At 41.7% G+C, this 23,546-nt stretch overlaps 1 protein-coding gene across 2 annotated transcripts in view; it reads left to right on the forward strand.

The window, feature by feature from the left end:
- thnsl2 (threonine synthase-like 2) overlaps positions 1-23,546 on the forward strand; it is a 74,198-nt gene that overhangs the window by 16,567 nt on the left and 34,085 nt on the right. The window contains exons 1-5 of one of the 2 annotated variants that reach the window (XM_061980649.1): positions 14,296-14,497; positions 14,851-15,083; positions 15,161-15,355; positions 17,672-17,824; positions 17,919-18,158. In XM_061980649.1, coding sequence (XP_061836633.1) covers positions 14,861-15,083; positions 15,161-15,355; positions 17,672-17,824; positions 17,919-18,158 — 811 coding nt within the window. In that variant the 5' untranslated portion in view covers positions 14,296-14,497; positions 14,851-14,860. Of the gene's footprint in view, positions 1-14,295; positions 14,498-14,850; positions 15,084-15,160; positions 15,356-17,671; positions 17,825-17,918; positions 18,159-23,546 lie in introns of those variants that run through there. The other variant, XM_061980648.1, reaches the window with a different exon arrangement.

Consider the following 23,546-nt stretch of genomic DNA (forward strand, 5'->3'; position numbering starts at 1 on the left):
ACGAGATATAATGACTGATGAACACCTTCGTTCGATAATGAAGGTTGCCTCAGCTCAAAGCCTGAGCCCCGACATTAATGAACTAGCATCCAAGAAAAGATGCCAGGTATCTGGCTTGGGCACATCAGATTAGATCAGTGTGTTGCAAACTGAGCAGTTTAAAGTCCAGAATGGTTGGTTTATTCATTATTTTATTTTCAAATGTATTAGCCTGTGGAAAGGCTGCAAATAGAAAAGAGGCATTCAATTTTTATTTAAATTGTATTTGATATGCCATTGATATTTTTTAATTATTATTATTATTATTTGAAACTTGATTTTGCATGTCACTATAAAGTTATATAAGCCTTGCTTGGTCAATATTTAATGCAAAACTTGTTTGGGTCCCTATTAAAAGGTTAATTTGTTCAACCTTGGCCCGCAGCTTTGTTCAGTTTTAAATTTTGGCCCACTCTGTATTTGAGTTTGACACCCCTGCTCTACAGAGACAGCCCTCGCAAAAGTGACTTATTGCTAACTATGGCTGCTGATGACTCATCCATGTTGCTGCTACTTGATCTTAGCGCTGCTTTCTATATCGTCCATCGTAACGTTCTTTTGGAATGTGTCAAAGCACGTATTGGTATGTTAGACTTAGCCTTTGCATCTCCCATAACAATGTGACTTCGCAGTATGTTAAGGTAACGTGCAGAGTTCCATAGGGTTTGTGTGACAATAGTTGGGACTTTAACTTAGGACTTTTTTAACTTTGATTGATTGATCAACTGATTGATTGATTGACATGTTTCAAATTTTCTTGTTAGTATGTCATTGTCTTTGTTTAGTCCGGGCTAGAAAAAGGATTCTCTTGCTCTCCTTTTACACCTTTCCATTCCAAAATGACCTTCATGACTCTTGTTGAGCACATCCATTCTTAAAGTTTGAGGGATAACTATGCTCTATTTTTTAGTAAGAGTCCACCAGCATAGCGAAGGTCACGCGGATATTGTAAAACTGTGGACATGAACCTACAGGCCATCCGTCATCAATATTGTGAAAAACCTGCTGTAGCTCTCTGCCCTTATTGGTAGCCTCGGCTAATTGTCTTGACTTTGTGTATGACACTTGCAGTGCTCCAGACACCAATCTGAGCATGTTTGCAATCATACTTGGTAATGGACTTAGCAGCGTAGGCCACTGGCAGGCCTGTACGGTGCTACAAATTGTACTCGCATTTGCGACTAAAAATAAATTGTGCAACTAGAAAAAAGTAAAACAGTCGCGCTCGTGCAAATCCGGATTTCAACCCTTTCATTCTCATTTTGCTCCTAAAATAAATCCATGAAAAGTGGATCAAGTGGAGCAATATTTGGGGTGGGGGGAAATTACCTGTGTCTCAATTCGGGGGCTGCATCCTCTTAAGGACCCAGCCCGTGCAGTGTGGCTCCTGGCGAAAGTCCTCCAGCAGCAGCTAGAGCGATATGAATTGGGACGATCGAGCCTACGGGACACTTCCTGGTTACGTCTGTTGTCCCCCCCCCCCCCGACATTTACGTCACATATCGGCTGCTCAGTCCTGCGAGTTTGAATAAGAATGTCGACTCGTTGTTAGTGTTCTTTCAGAGGAAGCGGCTGAGAGCTACCCTGAGGTTAGAGCTGACCGACCATGGGAGATGGTTGTCATGACGATGTGTCACGTGTTGACAAGCATTCTAAAGCTGTTATTCCTAATTATTAATTAATGGTGGATTTATTTATGTGCTTGTTGTAGTGAGACATGTACCTTTAAAACATGCAGACAAAGCAGAAGATATCCCAGAAAGTCTGATCACGGTCCATCTATACAGCAACACCACACAATCTTATTTAGCAGTTATTTTATCAATATGTGATTCACAATTGATGTAATTATCTAATTTTGTCAAATTGGTTGCATTATATCCAGTAATTGTAAATATTGGGATAGCATAATATTATTATTATCATATAATTATTTGCAATTAAGGCAGAGGAAATGAATCACAACGAATGCTGTTTCAGCACAAGTTTATTAATTTATATAGGTTATGAAAATATTTTGTTTTTAAATGATCATCCAGACTGGTATACAGTATATGTGTTTTGTGTCATTTCTTTTTTCTCTGTTGTTGTCCAAGTCCTCGGGGATTATTCTGCACAGCAACAACAAAAAAGCAGAAAAGTTAAACACAATAATCATTAATAGAAGTAAACATTTTCAAGTAACTTGCAAATGTACACGAAAAACAGCAAACACTAATATCGGTGCACACATTTACAATACTTCACTATTCCGGCCACATATTAATAGGACATAATTAAGTCAACCTGTGGCCTAGAAAAGTAAATTCAAAGATGTAAGGCTTTACTTCTAAATGTTGAATAAAGCTATGGGCACGAAGCTGTCTGCTATAGCCAGATATATGGTTCTCGCTCGGGGTAAAGAAAAGAGCAAAGGGCATGGAGGTCACTCAATATTACGATAGCCTAGGTCTCGTATTTTAACACAAATGTTTATCATTACTGTCACCCCAGCTTGACATGTCTGGTTGTAGGTGTTTTAAATGAATAAATAAAGTTATACTTAAATTTTACAGTCGCATTTTTCGCTGCTCATAGCACTGCCATGTTGAAAATAATTTTCAGAGTTGAGTGCGCAAAGTATCTTGGAATATGAAAGGACGCAAAGTGTACATGGATGCAACCTTTCTGCTATTGGGAGAAAAGCACCGATTTGTCGGCCGGACTCGAAGGACACTTGAAACTTTTTTGAATTGGGACAGCCTTCGCGCACCACAATGACTTCAGCACCCCACAAATGTACACTGCAAAGGAAGCAGCCACCGAATTGAGATACAGCTAGAAGTCTAGAAAGTTAATTGCAGAATGATAATTTTAGAGTGTAATGGAGAGCTACACACCTCTATCTTTAGAAAACCAACTGACTGCAATACAATCCTCAGAGCGGACAGTTTCCCATTTACCCAGTTTAAAAGAAAACATTCCTTTTGGTCAGTTTCAGAGACTTAATTGCATATGTGATTCAGAAGAAGATTTAGCAAGAAATGCTCAAGACATGAGCCAGAGATTTAGGACAAGAGGATATCAACAAAAAATTATATCCAGAGCTTACAATAAATCAAAATGTCTCCTGAGAGAACTGTTGGTTTTGAAACAAAACAAATCCACAAAATTCTAATTACATATACTTTGTGACACAAGAAAGTAATCAAGCAAAAAAACCAAACAAATTGTTAAAAGAAATTGGGATATATTGAAAAGTGATAGCACTCTCAGTGAAGCTCTCCCAGATGCCCCAACCATCAGCTTTAGAAGATCTCCAACTCTAAATGATAAACTTGTTAAAGGTCATCTCCCCCCATCCAAAAAAAATATTGCTCTCCACCAGGAAAAGTCATCACAAGCGCGGACATTGTAATGTTTTCAGTAATATGATAAATGCTAATCAGTTCACTAACATTACATCTGGTCGTAATGTCATATAATGTAAATATAAATTGATTTATCTATTGCAATACCTCATATGTTGTTTCTAGACTTGAATGCCCTTGTGGCCATTTCTATATTGGGAGTAGAAAGTGCAAATCAATTGTTTGTCCTTTGTAGGTTGTCCACAATGTACTTGTAAACTCTCAACAGGGGATTGTCGTGGAGACAAGGAGGGAAAAGCCAGTGAAGTTGGTGGAGCTTGTTTTTGGGGTCGCCACCTCATCGCAGGGCCAACACAGATAGACAGACAACATTTACACTCACATTCACACACTAGGGCCAATTTAGTGTTGCCAATCAACCTATCCCCAGGTGCATGTCTTTGGAGGTGGGAGGAAGCCGGAATACAACCCACGCAGTCACGGGGAGAACATGCAAACTCCACACATTTTATATTATATTTTCATATAATATATAGAAAATGGATGGATGGATATACAATACATAACAAATCCCAATTAACATAGATGCGGTCAGGTAATAGACCATACTTGCCAACCCTCCCGAATTTTCCGGGAGACTCCCGAAATTCAGCGCCTCTCCCAAAAACCTCCCGGAACAAATATTCTCTCGAAAATCTCCCGATTTTCGGCCTGAGCTGGAGGCCACACCCCTGAGTGACGACAGCCTGTTTTCACGTCCGCTTTCCCACGATAAAAACAGCGTGCCTGCTCAATCACGTCTTAACATCTACGGCTTTTAGAGAGTGCACAAATGCGCACACAACAAGGAGACGAAGTAGAAGAACGAGGAAGATACAGCTGTGGCGACGTCGACGACGAGTAAGATGAAGAAATACGCTTTAAAATTCCAAGCCGCAGCTGCGATTGGACCTGGATAGCCTCCGGGAAGAAGTAGTGGAGTACCAAGTGCTTGGCACAACGTTCCCTCTAAGGTGCGCGCCTGCGCAATTACGCACTGTTCAAGCGTCCTCTGCGCACAGCAAATATATGCCGCGCACCAAATCAAATCCCATCTGAATTCTAAACAAAATAAACACATTTATTGTGTGTAATTTTGCAATGCAACTCTGAGTGACAGTGACAACAAGCGGCCCTAACGGTGTTCGTCAACACCGTTCAATTATTGTAACGACTATCGAGATGCTTCAAGGACAGGAATTATATCGATCACTTTATTGAGCAAAACTGTTTATATTCGGCCATAACCACACCAAAAACATGAGTAAAACACTTCTATCTCGAAAAACTAGTCATTTTCTGCCGTACAAACCAGGCCAAAACCAACTTGTCATCTGTCACCAACACGCGTACCACTAAGCCACTGGTGCGTTTATGGCCACACAAAAAGTCGGACAACTCAAACACCACACAAAGTTACACTATGACTCCTCAGTCATTCGTGTGCTTATTCTACTGTCATTTATTATTAATGTTAATTTATTTATATTAATCATGGAATGCTGTTACTAGAGAAAGTTACAGGAATGCACACTTCATCCTATGCTTACATTTCATTGTGCAACATGAGGATGTTTAAGGGGAACTAAATGTGATCTCTGAAAGGGGTACAAATGATTTCCAAAGCAGGACCCCCACCCAGACATATTGTACAATACTAATCCATAGCTTATGAAAAACAAGATTCCTTTTATTTTCATTACAAGTGGGCCAAATCACTAATATTACAAAATAATCTCATGAAAATGACTCCTCTCATTTGAGTGTTATTATAAAAGATTGGTTTGAGACAGGTGTGCTGCTGGTATTGCCACGTGTGATGTTGCTCACATGTGCTCCACTGAATGCTCAGGGAGTTTTTGTGTTTGCTCAGACACATGAACAATTGAGGGAACATTGCTTGGCAGTGAAGATCTTCCTCAGGAAGCAAGGGTTGACCGGTTTTGGGCCATGCTAGGGAGAGATGGAAGATTCCAGACTCTAGTGCATTTGATGAAAGCACTTTTGTGCGTGCCACACAGCAATTCATCATCAGAGAGGGTGTTCAGCATGGTTAGAAAAATAGTGACAGAGAATAGAACAAAGAACAATTCAACCCTTAGCTCACTCCTTTCCTGCAAATTAAATTTCACAGATGCTGCCCACACCTATGCTCCTTCAAAGGCTGTTCTTCTGGCTGCAAAGCATTGCACTTTCAAGTGCAACAATGAGTAGATGAGTGTTATGTGTGTGTATATGTGTAAATAAATGAACACTGAAATTCAAGTATTTATTTTATATATATAATAAAATAAATATATATATATATATATATATAGCTAGAATTCACTGAAAGTCAAGTATTTCATATATATATATATGTGTGAAATACTTGACTTGGTGAATTCTAGCTGTAAATAAACTCCTCCCCTCTTAACCACGCCCCCAACCACTCCCCCGACCATACCCCCCCACCTCCCGAAATCGTAGGTCTCAAGGTTGGCAAGTATGTAATAGACAGATATCATCTATTGCTGTGTGGCGAGTATTTATACAGCTGGATGGAGTGCGGAATGAAGGAGTTCTTGAATCGAACACTGTGGGAATGAAGCTGAAGGATTGAAGGAGCCTGTTGGAGTATGAGCTCCGCTGTCCCTCAATTGTCTGGTGGAGTTGGTGGGCAGGAATCTCCATGATGGCGAGCAGTTTGTCCAGTGTCCTCCTGTCCCTCACTGACACAAACGCCTCCAACTGCGTGCCAATAGTTTGGCCGGCTTTCCGGATCAGTTTGTCAATCCGGTTTATGTCCCTTTTCGAGCCCGATGGGATAGGCTTCTTGGGCACCGGCACTATGCAGTATGTTTTCCATATCCCTGTTATCCTTTCTAACTTCAGACTCAGGTTGAAGATGAAGTGCAGGATCTCAGTCAGCTGAGCAGCACAAGTCTTCAAGACCCAGGGGTTGACTTGGTCAGGGCCTGCTGACTTGGCTGGGTTGACTCTCTCTAGCTGACGTCTCACATGACCAGGTGTCAGACACACCGGGCTGTCTTTCTCAGTGGGGGTGTAAGTGGGGGGATGAGAAACAGCAGTGTATGGTGTCCTTCAAGTCCTCAACTGACTCGGGATCTGGAATCTTTTCCTCCAGATTTGGTCCAATGTTCACAAAGTACTTATTGAAGCTTTCAACTACTTCGTTCATATTATAATTTTTTACATTTCCATCTAAGAAGTATTTAGGATAGTCCTTTTTAGCACCATTTTTAATAATGCTATTTAGGATTCCCCATGTTGCTCTCATATTGTTTTTGTTCCGGTCCAATACTTGACTGTTATATTATTTTCTACATGTTCGTAGTATGCCAGTTAGCTTGTTCTTATACGTTTTGTACTTGTTTTCTGCTTCTAGAGATCTTTGTGTTTCAAATGTTCTATATAATGGAATCTTCTTTTTGCAAACTTATTTCAGTCTTTTTTGTCATCAATGGTTGATTATTTTTCTTTGGCTTCCAACTAAGTTGTTTCAATAGACAGTATTAGTCATAAAGCATCCAAAGGTATTAAAAAAATACCATATGCATGCCGGACCTAGCTCCTCCGACGGGGGTGCCGGCGAAGTCAACATGTCGGCTATAGCTAGTCTTCTGGAAGAACACCGCCAGGCCCTCTCCGCGGACTTCAGGACAGCAATTTCTACACTCGAGACAAAGATTGATAAGGTACACACCAAGGTCTCTGAACACTCTCAGAAAATTACTGCACTCGAGGAAAATGCTACTTTGCAAGACGAACGCCTGCTAGCATTGGAAGCAACATGTGCTAAGCTAACGGAGACCGAAGCTAAGCTACAGGCTAAAGTTAGCGACCTTGAATCCCGGAGTCGGCGAAATAACATCCGAGTGGTCGGCATACCAGAGTCCGCGGAGGGGCCACGTCCAACTACTTTTTTGCGGAGCTACTGAAGGAGATTTTTGACAAGGATTTCTTTGAATCACCGCCGGAGTGCGACCGGGCCCATCGGACACTCGCTAGCAAGCCGAAGCCAGACCAGAGACCGAGGCCCGTTCTGATACGGCTACACAAGTACCAGGTGAAGGAGAGAATTATCCGCGAGGCCAGGGCCAGGAGAGGCAAGCTACAATACCGAGGGTACCCCGTCGCCATCTATGAGGACTACGCGCCTGAAGTGGTGGAACAACGCCAAAAATACCGCCGATGTGATGTCGGAGCTCTACCAAATGGGCCTACGACCAGCATTATTGTTCCCGGCCAGGCTTGTCATAGTAACGAAAGATGGTGGTAAGAAGAGATTCGGATCAGTTATAGAGGCCAAGGACTTCTTGACATCAATCCGCATGCAAGATACCTGATGGGTTTGGACGGCTATTTACCTCTACAAAACGGCTGGACTTGACAACAATTTGCACCTTGACTGTGCAGCTCCTGGAATAAAAACTGTAAGTTTAGCTTTTCTAGAGGCCTGATTTATGACAACTTTGCATTCACTGTGGACACTGTGGGCCTTCGTTTGTTTTGCTGTTCTAGGCCCTAACCACCACTTTAGATGTGTGCTCATAATAGGAAGCAATGTTTTAGTGTTGCAATTTACACACTGGCTAACACATAATTTTCCAACATGGATGGTCGTGACGTAACACATTTTGATTATGCATCCTAATTTGTTTTAATTTGATCAAGTCATTCGTATGTACGTTATGAGGCACTCCTTGGTCCAAAATACATCACTAAAGCTATTGGTGCACTGCACATTTTGGTGTTGAGCCAACGCTGTTTATGTGCCTTGTTTGTTTATTTCAATTTAATATTTCCTATATTAATATACACTCAGGTTGGGATGCGTCTCGCGAATGTAGGCTCACTTTAAATTCTTATTTCGCTTTATGGAGTTTATTACTGCTACTGTAAGGGAGGAGACTCCGGAAGTTAGCATTAGTCAAGTTAGGCTAAGTAAGAGCGAGAGAGCTCAGATAAGGTTCTTATTTAGGGTGGGTAGTAAGGGTAATTGCATTCTAATTTGTTGGGGTTTGTTGAAATGTGTATTTCTGTCATTACTAGTTTTTATTTAGTTGTATTTTTTATTTTTTATTATTCTTTCTTTTTTTCTTACCTGGGTGTTTTGTACCACTTTGTTATTTTTCTTTTTTGCGGCTATACCTTCCCTCTCTCCCTCCTGTCCCTCCCCATGGGGTCTAAGGCGTGTCATACAGATTTACTGTTGGGGTCTAATAGATGGCGGATGCTGGTAGGATAACGAGTGGCGGAGTGCGTATTTATTTATTAGCCTTTATTTAACCAGGTAAAATCCCATTGAGATCAAAGATCTCTTTTCCAAGGGAGACCTGGCCAAGAGGGCAGCAGCAAGGTTACATTAAAAACAGTAAACAAATACATAAAACATCACATTTACAACATTAAAACTTGCTCACATGACACATGTGCATACAGACAAGGTAGACTGCAATCCTTTCACAGAAGCTTTAAACTCATTCAACGTAACTAGGGTTTGAAGTTTAATGTTCGATTGTAGGTTATTCCAAGCCTTCGGTGTTGAAAACCTAAATGCTTTCTTGCCCAGTTCAGTTCTTACTTTGGGGACGACAAATTGCAGAACATTCATTGAACGAAGATTGTGACTTCCTTGTTTCTTTGTTAAAAGACAAGACAGATAAGATGGAGTGATACCCAGAATGGTTTTGTAGATGAAAACATACCAATGATTGAGGCGTCGAGCACATAAAGATGTCCAGTTAACCATTGAGTATAACACACAATGGTGAGTAAGGGGAGCGCAGTTGGTGATGAATCTCAGTGCCCCGTGGTACACACTATCCAGCTTGTGGAGACAAGCAGCAGTAGCATTCATGTACAACACATCTCTATAGTCAATAACAGGTAAAAAGGTTGTTTCCACCAATTTCTGTTTCACAGTAAAAGAAAAGCAAGACTTGTTTCTATAATAAAATCCCAGTAAAAGTTTCAGTTTTTTTACAACATACTGAATGTGCTCCTTAAAACTCAAGTGGTCATCAATTAAAAATCCTAAATATTTAAAAGCAGATACTAACATAATTTGTTGCCCATTTCTTGTTAAAATGTTCTCACACAGTGATGATCTTACAGTTTTTGATGTGGTAAAGAGCATACACTTTGTTTTCTCTGCATTTAAAACCAGTTGAAGATAGCAAAGTTGTTCTTGTACTCTGTCAAATGCATGTTGTAGATATTTAAAAGCCTCAGCAAGAGTGGGTGCTGTGCAGTATATGACAGTATCATCAGCATAGAAATGGAAAGTTGAGTTCGGAATATTCTGTCCAAGATTATTTATGTAAATAGTGAATAATAAGGGGCCCAACACAGAACCTTGAGGGACACCCTTTTTCACTTGCAGTACGTCCGAGGAGGAACCTTCTATCTGAACAGCCTGAGTTCTACTTGTGAGGTAATTTGCAAACCATCCAACTGCTTGCTGAGAAAAACCAATAGCTGAAAGACGTTTGATTAAAATGACATGATCAACAGTATCAAATGCCTTTGAAAAGTCAATAAAGAGGAACAGACAGCACTGCTTCTTGTCAAGAGCTTCAGTTACATCATTTATAAACTTCATAGCAGCAGTAACAGTACTGTGATTTCTACGAAAACCTGACTGAAATGGTGACAGAATAAAATTGGTGTCCAAAAAGTATCATCTCTTGGAACACCAAAGGCATGAACAACGCTGTCAAAATTGGTAAGGTCTTAACTCGGCTGCAGCATCTTAAAGGGGACATTATGTTTCTGCAAGAAACACACCTGAAGACATCAGAAAATCTCCGTATTAAGAGGTCTTGGGTGAGCCATTTATTCCATTCCAAATTTTCTGCTAGGGCTAGGGGTTTGGCCATAATTATCCATAAGCGTGTTATGTTTGAGCCAGCAGACGTTATAGAAGATAAAGAGGGTCGCTATGTTGTGGTTGTGGGCACGTTACAGAACACACCGGTAATTTTAGTCTCTGTGTATGCACCTAACTGGGATGACGACACTTTTTTCACAAGACTTTTTGCTAGGATCCCCAACGTTGATAGCCACCGCATAATCGTAGGCGGGGATTTTAACTTAGTCCAGGATGCGATTCTTGATCGATCCTCCCATACCCGAAATACACTATCCAAAGCAGCAGAGGCTGTGTCAACCTATGCAAACCAAGTAAGACTTTCGGATCCCTGGAGATTCAGGAACCCGCATGGGAAGGCATTTTCATTTTTCTCGCACGTTCACCACGTATTGATTTCTTTTTAATAGATAACAATCTCTTACATTGTATTAATGCATGCGACTACCACCCGATAGCCGTCTCTGACCACGCGCCAATCTCAGTCGACATTAAATTTCCGCAAGGTGTAACCGGCCGCACAATGTGGAGGTTCAGCTCTCACTTGCTCTCAGACATTAAGTTCAAAGATTTTGTTGAAACAGAAATTTGTACCTATATTGAGTTCAATGACACCCCTGACATTGGAAATAGCACTTTGTGGGAAGCACTTAAGGCTACTATCCGAGGACAGGTGATATCTTATATTTCCAGGATGAGGAGGACTGAGAGGGCTAGGCTGACAGAAATTGCTAAAGAACTCCTCGACCTCGACAATGTATACGCTGCTTGTCCATCTCCAACCCTGTATAAAAAACGTATTCTGCTACATTCGGAACATGACCTGTTTATGACGCACATAGTAGAGACAACTGCGACAATCCAAACAATGCTTCTATGAACACGGAGACAAGGCCGGCCGACTTTTAGCTCAACGGGCCAGGGCTGCTTGCGCATCGCGGTCGATTCCCAAAATTAGACTACCCGATGGTAGCTATACTTCCGATCCAGTGGATATTAATAGGTGTTTTTTCGAATTTTACACTAAATTATACACTTCTGAATGCTCTCCTGTCTCCGCAATTTGCCCCAACCCCCTCGATTCATTAACATATCCTTGCATTGATATAAACATTGCCAGGGAGCTTGGTAGACCCATCTCCTCGTCAGAGATACAGGAGGCAATTCGATCTATGCAAAATGGAAAGGCCCTGATGGCTTTACAGTTGAATTTTACAAGGCTTACTCATTACTGTTATCCCTCATTTTAGCAAGAAAGTTGAATGATTCCTTCAACGCCGGCCGCTTACCAAGGACCTTGTCAGAGGCTTCCATTTCACTACTTCTTAAGAAAGACAGGGATGCTACCTCTTGCAGACCGATCTCACTTTTGAACGTGGACTGCAAGATTCTGGCGAAAGTTCTCTCTATACGTCTTCAAGCCGTGATGCCCTCAATAATTTTGGCTGAAGAGACAGGTTTCACGCTGGGGAAGCATCCATTCTTCAATACCAGAAGATTGTTGAATATAGTTCTCTCTCCGCCATCTGATACTCCAGAGGTTGTGGTGGCGCTGGATGCGGAGAAGGCGTTCGATAGGGTGGAGTGGGGCTACTTATTTTTTATTATGGAGAAATTTGGTTTTGATCCTAAATTTATTTCTTGGGTTAGAGTCCTGTACGAGACTCCACTTGCCTCCGTACATACTAACGGCATCCGTTCAGCGTACTTCCCTCTCCAGCGTGGGACCCGGCAGGGATGTCCACTTTCACCCTTGCTGTTTAATATAGCCATTGAACCGCTTTCTATTTGGCTTAAGAATTGGGAGGAATTTAAGGGTATCACTCGTTTCGGTCGGGTTCATAAGCTCTCCCTATATGCCGATGATCTTCTGCTGTTCGTTTCAGACCCCTCGTCCTCGCTTCCCCATATACTATCGATTCTGGATCAGTTCGGTCGTTTGTCAGGGTACAAACTGAATATTCAGAAAAGCGAACTATTTTTTGTGAATAATTTGGCAAGGTCACTCCCGCGCTCACAATTCCCCTTTAAGATCTCAGAGGACGGATTTAAGTATCTGGGTGTGTTCGTCTCGAATTCTCCCACAGAGCTGTTCCGTAAAAACTTTCAGGCACTGTTGGACAAATGTAAATCGGACTTGTCCAGGTGGGCTGCCCTCCCCCTATCCCTGGTTGGCCGCATTAACCTCATAAAAATGATTTTACTTCCGAAATTTTTATATCTCTTTCAGCACATCCCTATATGTCTCAACAAACCATTTTTTGTTGGCCTTGACCAACAACTTCTTGCTTTCCTTTGGCAAAACAGGCCAGCCTGCCTTAGGAAAGCCATTCTACAGCTCCCTAAGGCGGAGGGTGGTCTAGCACTTCCAAACTTTAGAAATTATTTCTGGGCCTGCAATATTAATAAACTTCTGTACTGGGTCTGTTGCGACTCCCCAGCCGCCTGTCCACTTTGGGCTCACATAGAGGTGGCATCGTCTAATGGTTCCCTGCACGCGGTGATTTGCTCACAGCTACCCTTATGTACATTGGGAACCTCCCTAAACCCAGTTGTTAAAAATACCATTAAAATTTGGACTCAATTTAGGAAACATCACGGCTTGCACAGAGCTTCCAGCGGTGCTCCGATTTTGAACAATCCCGCCTTTCTCCCTGCCTGCTCTGATTCTGCGTTTCGCGCTTGGTCGACTAACGGACTTAAAATTCTCAATGACCTGTACCACGATGGAGTGTTCTCTTCCTTTGCTTCTCTGTCAACAAGATACAATCTGCCTAATACTCATTTCTTTTGATACCTCCAAACAAGGTATTTTATTAAAAAACAATTTCCTCATTTTCCCAACCGCCCCCCAGAAGCAGAAATCGATCGATTTCTCTCCTTTGACTCTGACCAACGACGTTTGATATCTGTCATATATAATGAAATCAGCCTTCTGAATCCACTTAATACTTCACCTGTCAGAGAATCATGGGAGCATGACCTTGAGGCACCTATACCTGACGGGAGGTGGAGAGAGGCTTTGAGGCTGGTACATTCATCGTCTATATGCGCTAGGCATGGTCTAATACAATGTAAGGTACTACATAAAGCACATTTCACCAATGCTAGACTGGCTAAAATATACCCCAACCATAGCGACGCTTGTAACCGCTGTAGACAATCCCCAGCTGACCATTTGCATATGTTCTGGACGTGCCCAAAACTCTCATGTTTTTGGTCGGCTATTTTTGACACTGTTGGGCAGGCACTCGATAGGACAATAACACCCAGCCCGCTGACTGCCCTTTTTGGCGTTCCGCAGGTGGACAGTTTACCTGCAACTGCTCGTCATGTCATTGCGTTAACGACTCTGCTGGCTAGGCGTACAATTCTTTTGAAATGGAAGCTTGCGTCTCCGCCGAGCCATAACAGTCTTGCGGTGTCTCCAATTAGAGAAGCTTCGGTTCTCGCAAAGAGGATCGGTGTCATCTTTCTATAAAACTCGGGGCCCCCTCCTAGACCTTATTGGGGACAAGCTTGACATCACCCCAAGCGATTCGAGTAACACAACTTAGAGAGAGCTGACCGCTGAAGCCCCTCCCCCGACCCTCATTCCTTGTTTTTATTTACTTTTACGTTATATTTTATTGCATATCTTATGTAGGGATTATTTATTTATTTTATCTTATCTATTTTTTTATTTATCTTTAATATATTTGTTAGATTGAATCTAAGTTTGCATATATTCATGTGTGTCTATATTTTTTGTGGGCACTAGGTGACAATTACCTTGGGAATTAAAGTGGGTGGGTATTGTAAGGGGTGGGGTTTATTATGTTGCATATTGTAAAATGTGCAGATACCTCAACTTGCTATTGCCATGATCCATCATACTGTACTGTCTGCAAAATTCAATACAAATATTTGGAAAAAAAAACAAAAAAACATGTCCAACTCCTTCGTTTTTGTTGTTTAGCTTTGGGTTGCTAGGCAACGGCTTTGAGCTAGTATTTAGCTAGTTAACCCCTGTCTTTTTGGCACTTTTGGTTTGCTTATTTTAGTGAAACAGCGAGAGCGAGCAGACTTCCGGACGTGACGTCAGACTTGAAGTCAGCTCCAGTTAGTATTATCAGATTGGATCGGATATACTTTATTCATCCCACAAGAGGGTTGCAGTACACTAGTGCAGGTTCAAAAAGACTACAAAAATAAGGTAAGAACACATGAAAAATTAGGGAAACATCAGAGTACACAAAAGACAATAAAAGAGCACAGAAGTGATGCAACCAGCTGCCACTTCATTGGTTGCTTTTTTCTGCATAGAACAACAAAAGTTGCTAACTAGCTAGCTAAAAGTAAGGCGGTAAAACAGAGAGTAGGTGCTTTGTAAGTTTGATAAGACTGCTAAATATGTTGAAGAAGAAATAACGAAAGCTGTAAAACAATTAGAAGCACACAGATAGAAAGATAGTACTTAGCTTTTAAGCGGCGAAACAGCGAGAGCGAGCAGACTTCCGGACGTGATGTCTGCTCAGGCCAGTTTACCCTTCATTTTTGTGCTCACAGGTTTGTTGCCATGAAGTATTGCAGTACCCGCGGTGGAGTCCAAGGATGGGACTTCCGGGATGTGCTTTTCGCAGGTTATGCTCCTGACGGCGGGATGTTTATGCCTGAAAGTATACCCACACTGAGCCAAGCAACTCTGAGGTGCTGGAGTAAGCTGTCCTACCCTAAACTGGTGATGGAGGTTGCCTCAATTTTCATTCCAACTCAACTGATTCCCAGAAAGGACCTGGAATGTGAGCTCACTGCTCGAAAAGAACAACAACAATTTGAAATGATAACATGAAAAATGGCCTCCCTTTCTCTGTCTCAGCCCTTATAGGCTCTGCTTTGTCTGGCTTCTCCCTACATGACGTGATCAGAACTGTCCAGCTGAAGGATGGCCTGACAATCCTGGAGCTCTTCCACGGAGACACCTTAGCTTTTAAGGATCTGTCTATGAAATGCACAGTGTACTTTCTTGACTACTTCCTGAAGAAAGAGAACCGCAGAGCTACAGTCCTAGTTGGTATGAAAGCAACAGTGGTACCTTGGTTTTCGCATGGCCCACTTTTTGTACAGTTTGTTTTTATGCTAAAATGTTGATAGTTTTCCTATATCGTCTCTGTTATCGCTCAGCCGAAAATTGCGCGTAACAAACTAGACTGTTTGCCCGCAAATCATTCTGTTGAGTGCCCAAACCAAAAATGGATCCCATGCGGTAGTGACTCTATTACTGTACTTTTTAATTGAGTAGAATTTCTAAATAACCCACCATGGGGCCAAAGGAAGGCGTGAGTGCTAGCACATTGATAAAGAAGACAAGAAACACTGAATTAAAAGGAACTTGAAGCAAAATACAAAATACTGCCACCATGTGGCTCTCCCATGTCAATGTAAAAGGGATGTTAAATTTTCATTCATCTATTTTAGTCATAATTTTTATGTCCATCACATCGTTTTCTGCATGTAAAATTATAAATTTTCTCCATAAAATTTGTTTTACTTTCATATTTTTGGGTGTGTTATACAAATTGATTATATTTTCATAATTTCTTACGGGAGAAGTTGCTTAGATTTTTGTACGGTTCATTTTTCGTCTGACTTTTGTTCAGGGTCACCAGCGAAAACTGAGGTACCACTGTACATTATTTTTGACTGTTTCCTGTTTACAGGAAATGCAATGCTGGCGTTGGTTTTCAGTTTTCTCCCACAGACCAAAACCTGCATGTTTTATTTGTATTATTTGGCCTGCGGTTTATTCTAAGAAAAAGTTAGAAAAGAAAACCTAAACAACAACAACAACAATTAAAAATAGAAAAATGACATAATGCAATGAGAAAAAAATCAAAGGCCATATCTCCATGAACACTTTAATACTTTAAAAAAATCATACTTTTCTCTATGTTTTGACCAACCCATACTTTTGTCCTTAAATTCACACTTTTGAAAACTGCCTGCGTGTGCGTGTGGACAGCTTAAACAGAGAGTTATGGCCTGCCCCCCATCATATTTAGATTTATGGTCCCCGTCCAATGATGTCACAATTGTGCTCCATCATTTCTACTGTTGGCCAGCACTATGTTGGCCTGCTGGCTTCAAATATACTTTTTGTACTTTTAAGCTACTTTTACAGTACATTGACAAAAAAGGAGTCAATATGCCTTTTCTTTATGTAATAAAATGACATCATGGATTATTTTGACATGTTTAAATTGCCTTACAGTCCCCTCTGTATTTGTTTGCATGGGGTCAGAGATCATATTTGATAATGGGACATGTGCTAAGTAGAATAGGTTTGAATACACCTGCTGCCACAGGTGCAAATGGGAGTGAAAGTTAAGGTCTCTGCTGTGTTTTTACAACTCAGAATCAACTATACGTCACACGTTTTATATAAAAATGTATGTGGTCCACTACACCGACTCGGTGGCTGTAATTCTCAAAATAAACTTTTTTTTGTCTTCTTTCAACGTTAATCTGATAATACAAAATAATAATACAAAACTATCTATTTTTTTTGTACAAAGTCCTAAGTAATCCAAAGTAACAGGAGTGAGTTTTTTAAAAACTTGCATGCATAATTTAAAATAACCGAAAAAAGATTGTCAGAATGTCATCTAGAAACATTTTTTTAAATGTTTTACTTGAATGCACATCATTTATCTCAAAACTTGGTAACAGTTTTATGTAAAGTCCAGTCACGGTTTATTTTGAAGTGAAAAATACCAACGAGCACAACAGTCTTTATAACACCAACTGACTTTATAACCCCAAATTAAGGTAAATAATGTACGTACTGTATATTGTGTGATTATTCTGTGTGTATAAATGACTGATGCGATAATTCTTTGTGATTAATCAGCCCTAAAATAAACAACATCAAAAAAGAATTTAGGTAACAGGACTGCGCTGACATTTGCTTTGTATTTGATTTAGAGAAACATGTATTTTAACATCTTAACTCATGGTGTGGATAAAAGAAAGCTGTTACAAACACTTTCTTTCATTCAAACAGGAAAAGGTTGTAGACCTGCACAAGACTGGAATGGACTATAAGACCATCATCATTAAGGCTTTTTGAGAAAGAAGTCCAAATAATTGATAAAACCCTCACTGCAGAGCTTAATGCAATATTTCTTGGTGAGGTTAGGATGATTGTGACAAAGATAAGTGACCAGCCCAGAATTCCAAGGGCGTTAGGACCACATTTTAAATGATGACATAAATATGAGTTCTCTGGTTGTAACATGCAATTGTGGTAGTGACCATGCACACCTTGAGGAGGACAACTTTGACTTGTAAAGTGCCAACTCAGCACTTTCTTTTTTTGCTTTCCACGTAGGTACGTCAGGTGACACAGGTGGTGCGGCCATCCACAGTGCAAAAGGTATACCTGGCCTGGATGTTGTGGTGGTTTACCCTCGGGGACGCATTACCCAAATCCAAGAGAAACAGATGATCACCTGCCTGGAGGATAATATTCATGTTTTTGCAGGTAAACTCACAGCACTAATTAGCGTCTGTTCGAGACCACGCTTTGTTGTAATCCTTATTTTAATAATGATTGGAGTTGTTTTGTGTTGTCAAAGCGGACGGCTCATCAGATGACATCGATCAGCCTCTGCGTCGTCTCTTTGCCGATCAGGAACTTGTAAAGTTTCATGGCCTCATGAGCCTCAACTCGCTTAACTGGTCTCGTATAATGATCCAGCTCACACATTCAATCTACGCGTACCTGCACCTCATGGATTTGGAGCAGCTGGAGGCTGGCAAGCCACTGCCTGAACTGGAGGTTGTGGTGCCGACTGGAGGAGCAGGAAACATTACAGGTATGCGGATCACTACTCTTATTCCCTCATATTTAAGCACCTATTTGTCTATTACCTGTCTATTAGCTACCTCTTTTTGTCTATAATGTATATTTTCTGCTGGATCTACTCTTTATTTTATGCTGTCCTTTTTTTTTGCTGCAGTTGTTACATATACTGTAATAATGTACATGGTAATTGGGATTTGTTATATATTGTATATATTATATAAAAATACAAAATAATATAATATATGAATATATATTATATACTGTATATATAATATGTAAATATTACATATATTTTATATTTTATATTGCTGCTATGGTACATTTTTAGTCTACTTAATACCTTTGGTTTTCGCCCTCTTTTTGTGCCCTTGTGTGCATTATCCTTGCCATCCTTATCCTTTCCATCCTTTGTAACTAAGCTACTGTGTTGAACAATTTCCCTTGTGGATCATTAAAGTTTGTCTAAGTTAGTACAGATCTTGGCAACTTTATTATAAAAAGAACCGTTGTGCCGCTTTTTCCACTGAAGAGAAATGCACTATATTGCCAAAAGTGTTTGGCCGTCTGCCTTGACTCACATATGAACTTGAAGTGCCATCCCATTCCTAAGCCATAGGGTTCAACATGATGTCGGTCCACCTTTTGCAGCTATTGCAGCTTCAACTCTTCTGGAAAGGCTGTCCACAAGGTTGCAGAGTTTGTTTAGAGGAGTTTTCGGCCATTCTTCCAAAAGTGCATTGGTGAGGTCATACACTGATGTTGGTCGAGAAGGCCTGGCTCTCAGTCTCCGTTCTAATTCATCCTAAATGTGTTCTATCGGGTACAGGTCAGGACTCTGTGCAGGTCAAGTTCATCCACACCAGACTCTGTCATCCATGTGTTTATGGACGTTGCTTTGTGCACTGGTGCACAGTGTTGTTGGTAGAGGAAGGGGCCCTGAGAGCGGCCCAATCAATCAATGTTTATTTATATAGCCCTAAATCACAGGTGTCTCAAAGGGCTGCACAAGCCACAACGACATCCTCGGTTCAGAGCCCACATAAGGGCAAGGAAAAACTCACAACCCAGTGGGATGTCAATGTGAATGACTATGAGAAACCTTGGAGAGGACCACAGATGTGGGTGACACACCCCCCCGGAGACCGGATGCAATGGACGTCGAGTGGATCTAGCATAATATTGTGAGAGTCCAGTCCATAGTGGATCTAACATAATAATGAGAGTCCAGTCCATTGTGGGGCCAGCAGGAGATGCACAGACGAGCGGTCCACCCCGGGTCCCGACTTTGGAAAGCCAGCGCTTTATCCGTGGCCAACGAAGGAGAGGGGGGCAGCGCAGAAAAGAAACGGCAGATCAACTGGTCTAAAAGGGGGGTCTTTAAAGGCTACAGTATACAAATGAGTTTTAAGATGGGACTTAAATGCTTCTACTGAGGTAGCATCTCTAACTGTTACTACAATCTGGCGTGTTGGTCAGCTTTAGGGGCATGTAGAGTTGGGTGTCATCAGCATAACAGTGAAAGCTAACACCGTATTTGCGTATGATGTCACCTAGCGGCAGCACGGTGGAAGAGGGGTTAGTGCAGCGTTTCTCAAAGTGTGGGGCGCGCCCCACCGGTGGGGAATAGAGACATGACAGGTGGGGCGCGAGGAACGGGAGGGAATTTCACTTACATTTTTTTTTTTTTTTTTTTTTTTTTATAGATTTTTTTTTTTTTTTACTATGCTTTCATTTTCTATACACACTGTAAATCACTTTGTGATTCTGTCTGTGAAATCCGCTATATAAATAAATAAATGTAAATTACTTATTTTTCGAGCAAAAGTTTGACAGACATAGCAACAGTAACTAATGGGGGCGGGGCTAAGCGGAACAAACTTGACGAGACAAGCGCAGCAAAATTAAAAGCTGTCCCACTGTCAAACGACACAGTTGCGAGACGTATATGCGACATTGCAAGTGATCTTGAGGAACAACTCGGAGACAAATGAAAAGAAAGTCGTTTTGCTTTACAAGTGGACGAAGCTACTGACAGCAATAAAGACTGCCTGTTCATCGCATACGTCCGCTTTGTGAATGGCGAGTCACTGTGCGAGGATTTGCTGTTTTGCAAATACATCAAAAATAGAGCCTCTGCTGATGAGCTGTTCAAGATAATGGACAGTTTCCTCAAAGAACACGACCTTAAATGGGAAAACTGTGTGGACTTTTGCTCTGATGGCGCACAGACCATGGCAGGGTCAAGAAACAAGCTGCAGGCTCTAATAAAGAGGGTTGCGCCAAATGCGCATTGGACACACTGTGTCATTCACCGGGAAGCACTCGCGTCATGGCAGCTCAGCCCCGAACTCAATGAGGTTTTAACAGATGTGAAAGCGGCAAATTTGATCAAAACACGACCACTGAAAGCACGACTGTTCTCTGCACTGTGTGAAGAAATGGGAGCTGATCATACAGCCGTGCTGTTTCACCATACTTGCCAACCTTGAGACCTCCGATTTCGGGAGGTGGGGGTGGGGGCGCGGCTAAGAGGGGAGGAGTATATTTACAGCTATAATTCACCAAGTCAAGTATTTCACACATATATATATATATAAGAATACTTGACTTTCAGTGAATTCTAGCTATATATATATATAAATAAGAGAAATACTTGAATTTCAGTGTTCATTTATTTACACATATACACACACATAACAATCATCTACTCATTGTTGAGTTAAGGGTTGAATTGTCCATCCTTGTTCTATTCTCTGTCACTATTTTTCTAACCATGCTGAACACCCTCTCTGATGATGCATTCTGCTTCGTCTCCTTGTTGTGTGCAGTTGTGCACTGCACTCTCTAAAAGCCCTAGATGTTAATGTCACATATGCATGTACATTAGATGGCAGTATTGCCCTGTTTAAGAGTGTCACAACATTGCTGTTTACGGCAGACGAACTGCTTTACGGTAGACAAAAACGTGACTGCTGTTGTGTGTTGTTGCCGTGCTGGGAGGACATTAATGAAACTGCCTAACAATAAACCCACATAAGAAACCAAGAACTCGCCCTCGATCATTCTACAGTTATAACGTGATTGGGCAGGCACGCTGTTTATATTGTGGGAAAGCGGACGTGAAAACATGCTGTCGACACGTCACTCAGGTACGCCTGAATTTCGGGAGATTTTCGGGAGAAAATTTGTCCCGGGAGGTTTTCGGGAGAAGGGCTGAATTTCGGGAGTCTCCCGGAAAATCCAGGAGGGTTGGCAAGTATGTGTTTCACAGTGAAGCAAGGTGGCTCTCCCGGGCCAAAGTGCTGTCACTTGCCCTGTCTTGCCAAATGCATAGCTCCTCCTTTTTTTTTGCAAAGATTGCAAAGTGGCACTTTTATTTATTTTGAACTTGATGCAAGTTATTTGATTTATTATTGAACTTGATGCAAGTTATAACACTTTTATTTGATTTATTATTGAACTTGATGCAAGTTATAACACTTTTATTTGATTTATTATTGAACTTGATGCAAGTTATAACCCTTTTTTTTTTTTATTATTGAACTTGATGCAAGTTATAACACTTTTGTTTTATTTATTATTGAACTTGATGCAAGTTATTTTATTTATTATTGAACTTGATGCAAGTTATACCAGGCAGCACGGTGGTAGAGGGGTTAGTGCATCTGCCTCACAATACGAAGGTCCTGAGTAGTCTTGGGTTCAATCCCGGGCTCGGGATCTTTCTGTGTGGAGTTTGCATGTTCTCCCCGTGACTGCGTGGGTTCCCTCCGGGTACTCCGGCTTCCTCCCACCTCCAAAGACATGCACCTGGGGATAGGTTGATTGGCAACACTATATTGGCCCTAGTGTGTGAATGTGAGTGTGAATGTTGTCTGTCTATCTGTGTTGGCCCTGCGATGAGGTGGCGACTTGTCCAGGGTGTACCCCGCCTTCCGCCCGATTGTAGCTGAGATAGGCTCCAGCGCCCCCCGCGACCCCAAAGGGAATAAGCGGTAGAAAATGGATGGATGGATGGGCAAGTTATACCACAGCTGCACAGTTATTTTATTCATTATTGAACTTGATGTTATTTTATGTTATTGAGTTTGAATGTATACAACTTGATGTTACTTGATGTTCAATACATTTGAAAATGTTAAGCTTGGCATTAGCGTTCTGTTGGGGCGATGGGGGCAGGTGGGGCTTGAAAACTCCCCCTTGTCCAAAGTGGGGGATGACAAAAAAAGTTTGAGAACCACTGGGTTAGTGCGTCTGCCTCACAATACGAAGGTCCTGAGTAGTCGTGAGTTCAATCCCGGCCTCGGGATCTTTCTGTGTGGAGTTTGCATGTTCTCCCCGTGACTGCGTGGGTTCCCTCCGGGTACTCCGGCTTCCTCCCACCTCCAAAGACATGCACCTGGGGATAGGTTGATTGGCAACACTAAAATTGGCCCTAGTGTGTGAATGTGAGTGTGAATGTTGTCTGTCTATCTGTGTTGGCCCTGCGATTAGGTGGCGACTTGTCCAGGGTGTACCCCGCCTTCCGCCCGATTGTAGCTGAGATAGGCTCCAGCGCCCCCCGCGACCCCGAAGGGAATAAGCGGTAGAAAATGGATGGATGGATGGATGGATGGTCACCTAGCGGCAGTATGTAGATGCTGAAAAGTGCAGGGCCAAGAACCGAACCCTGGGGAACTCCACACGTTACCTTAACATAGTCCGAGGTCACATTGTTATGGGAGACAAATGCAGGTTTAGCGAGTGGTGCGCGTTCCCGCAAAGGAAATACATTTTTGGCAGGCAATCGCATTTTGGCACAACACTGGCGGCAAAATGGTTTGCCCGCCACTTTCACACGAATCAACCGACTGCGACGGTACCACTGACTTATACGACGTAGGATGGGTCCTAGGTATTGTGAGTTCAAATATTTTATTTCTTAATTTTTTCATGTCACATTTGTTTTGTACAATTATTTTAATTTTGATAGTACCACGTAAGATATGTTTTAATTGCTGAAGCGGGTTTATTGAATGTTAAATGCGCCGAAAAATAGACCGTTTTGTACACTGTTGAGGGGATTCAAAGCCTAGTAGCGTGCAAGTGGGTTTCTGTATAGTATCTCCAGACGTGTCCATGTGGTGACATAAGTTACGGTATTTTGAGAGGTGAAGTCGGACTAAGTAGGACATCACTGAAGGCGTAGGTGAGAAACGCACGGCCCGGAACTGTATTACACGCACGCACTTCTGAAATCGTACACGGCAGAAGTTTCGTAAAAGTCAAGTGTAAAAAAGACAGCGAATAGAGTATGAGGGGCCGTAAAGGAAATTATTCAGAACTACCTCTTATACACACTACTGAAATGCTCTCGCATAAACATCTTTATGTGAGAGCATTTCAGTAGTGTGTATGA

The sequence above is a fragment of the Nerophis lumbriciformis genome, linkage group LG20 (genome assembly GCF_033978685.3).
Source record: "Nerophis lumbriciformis linkage group LG20, RoL_Nlum_v2.1, whole genome shotgun sequence".
Lineage (NCBI taxonomy): Eukaryota > Metazoa > Chordata > Actinopteri > Syngnathiformes > Syngnathidae > Nerophis > Nerophis lumbriciformis.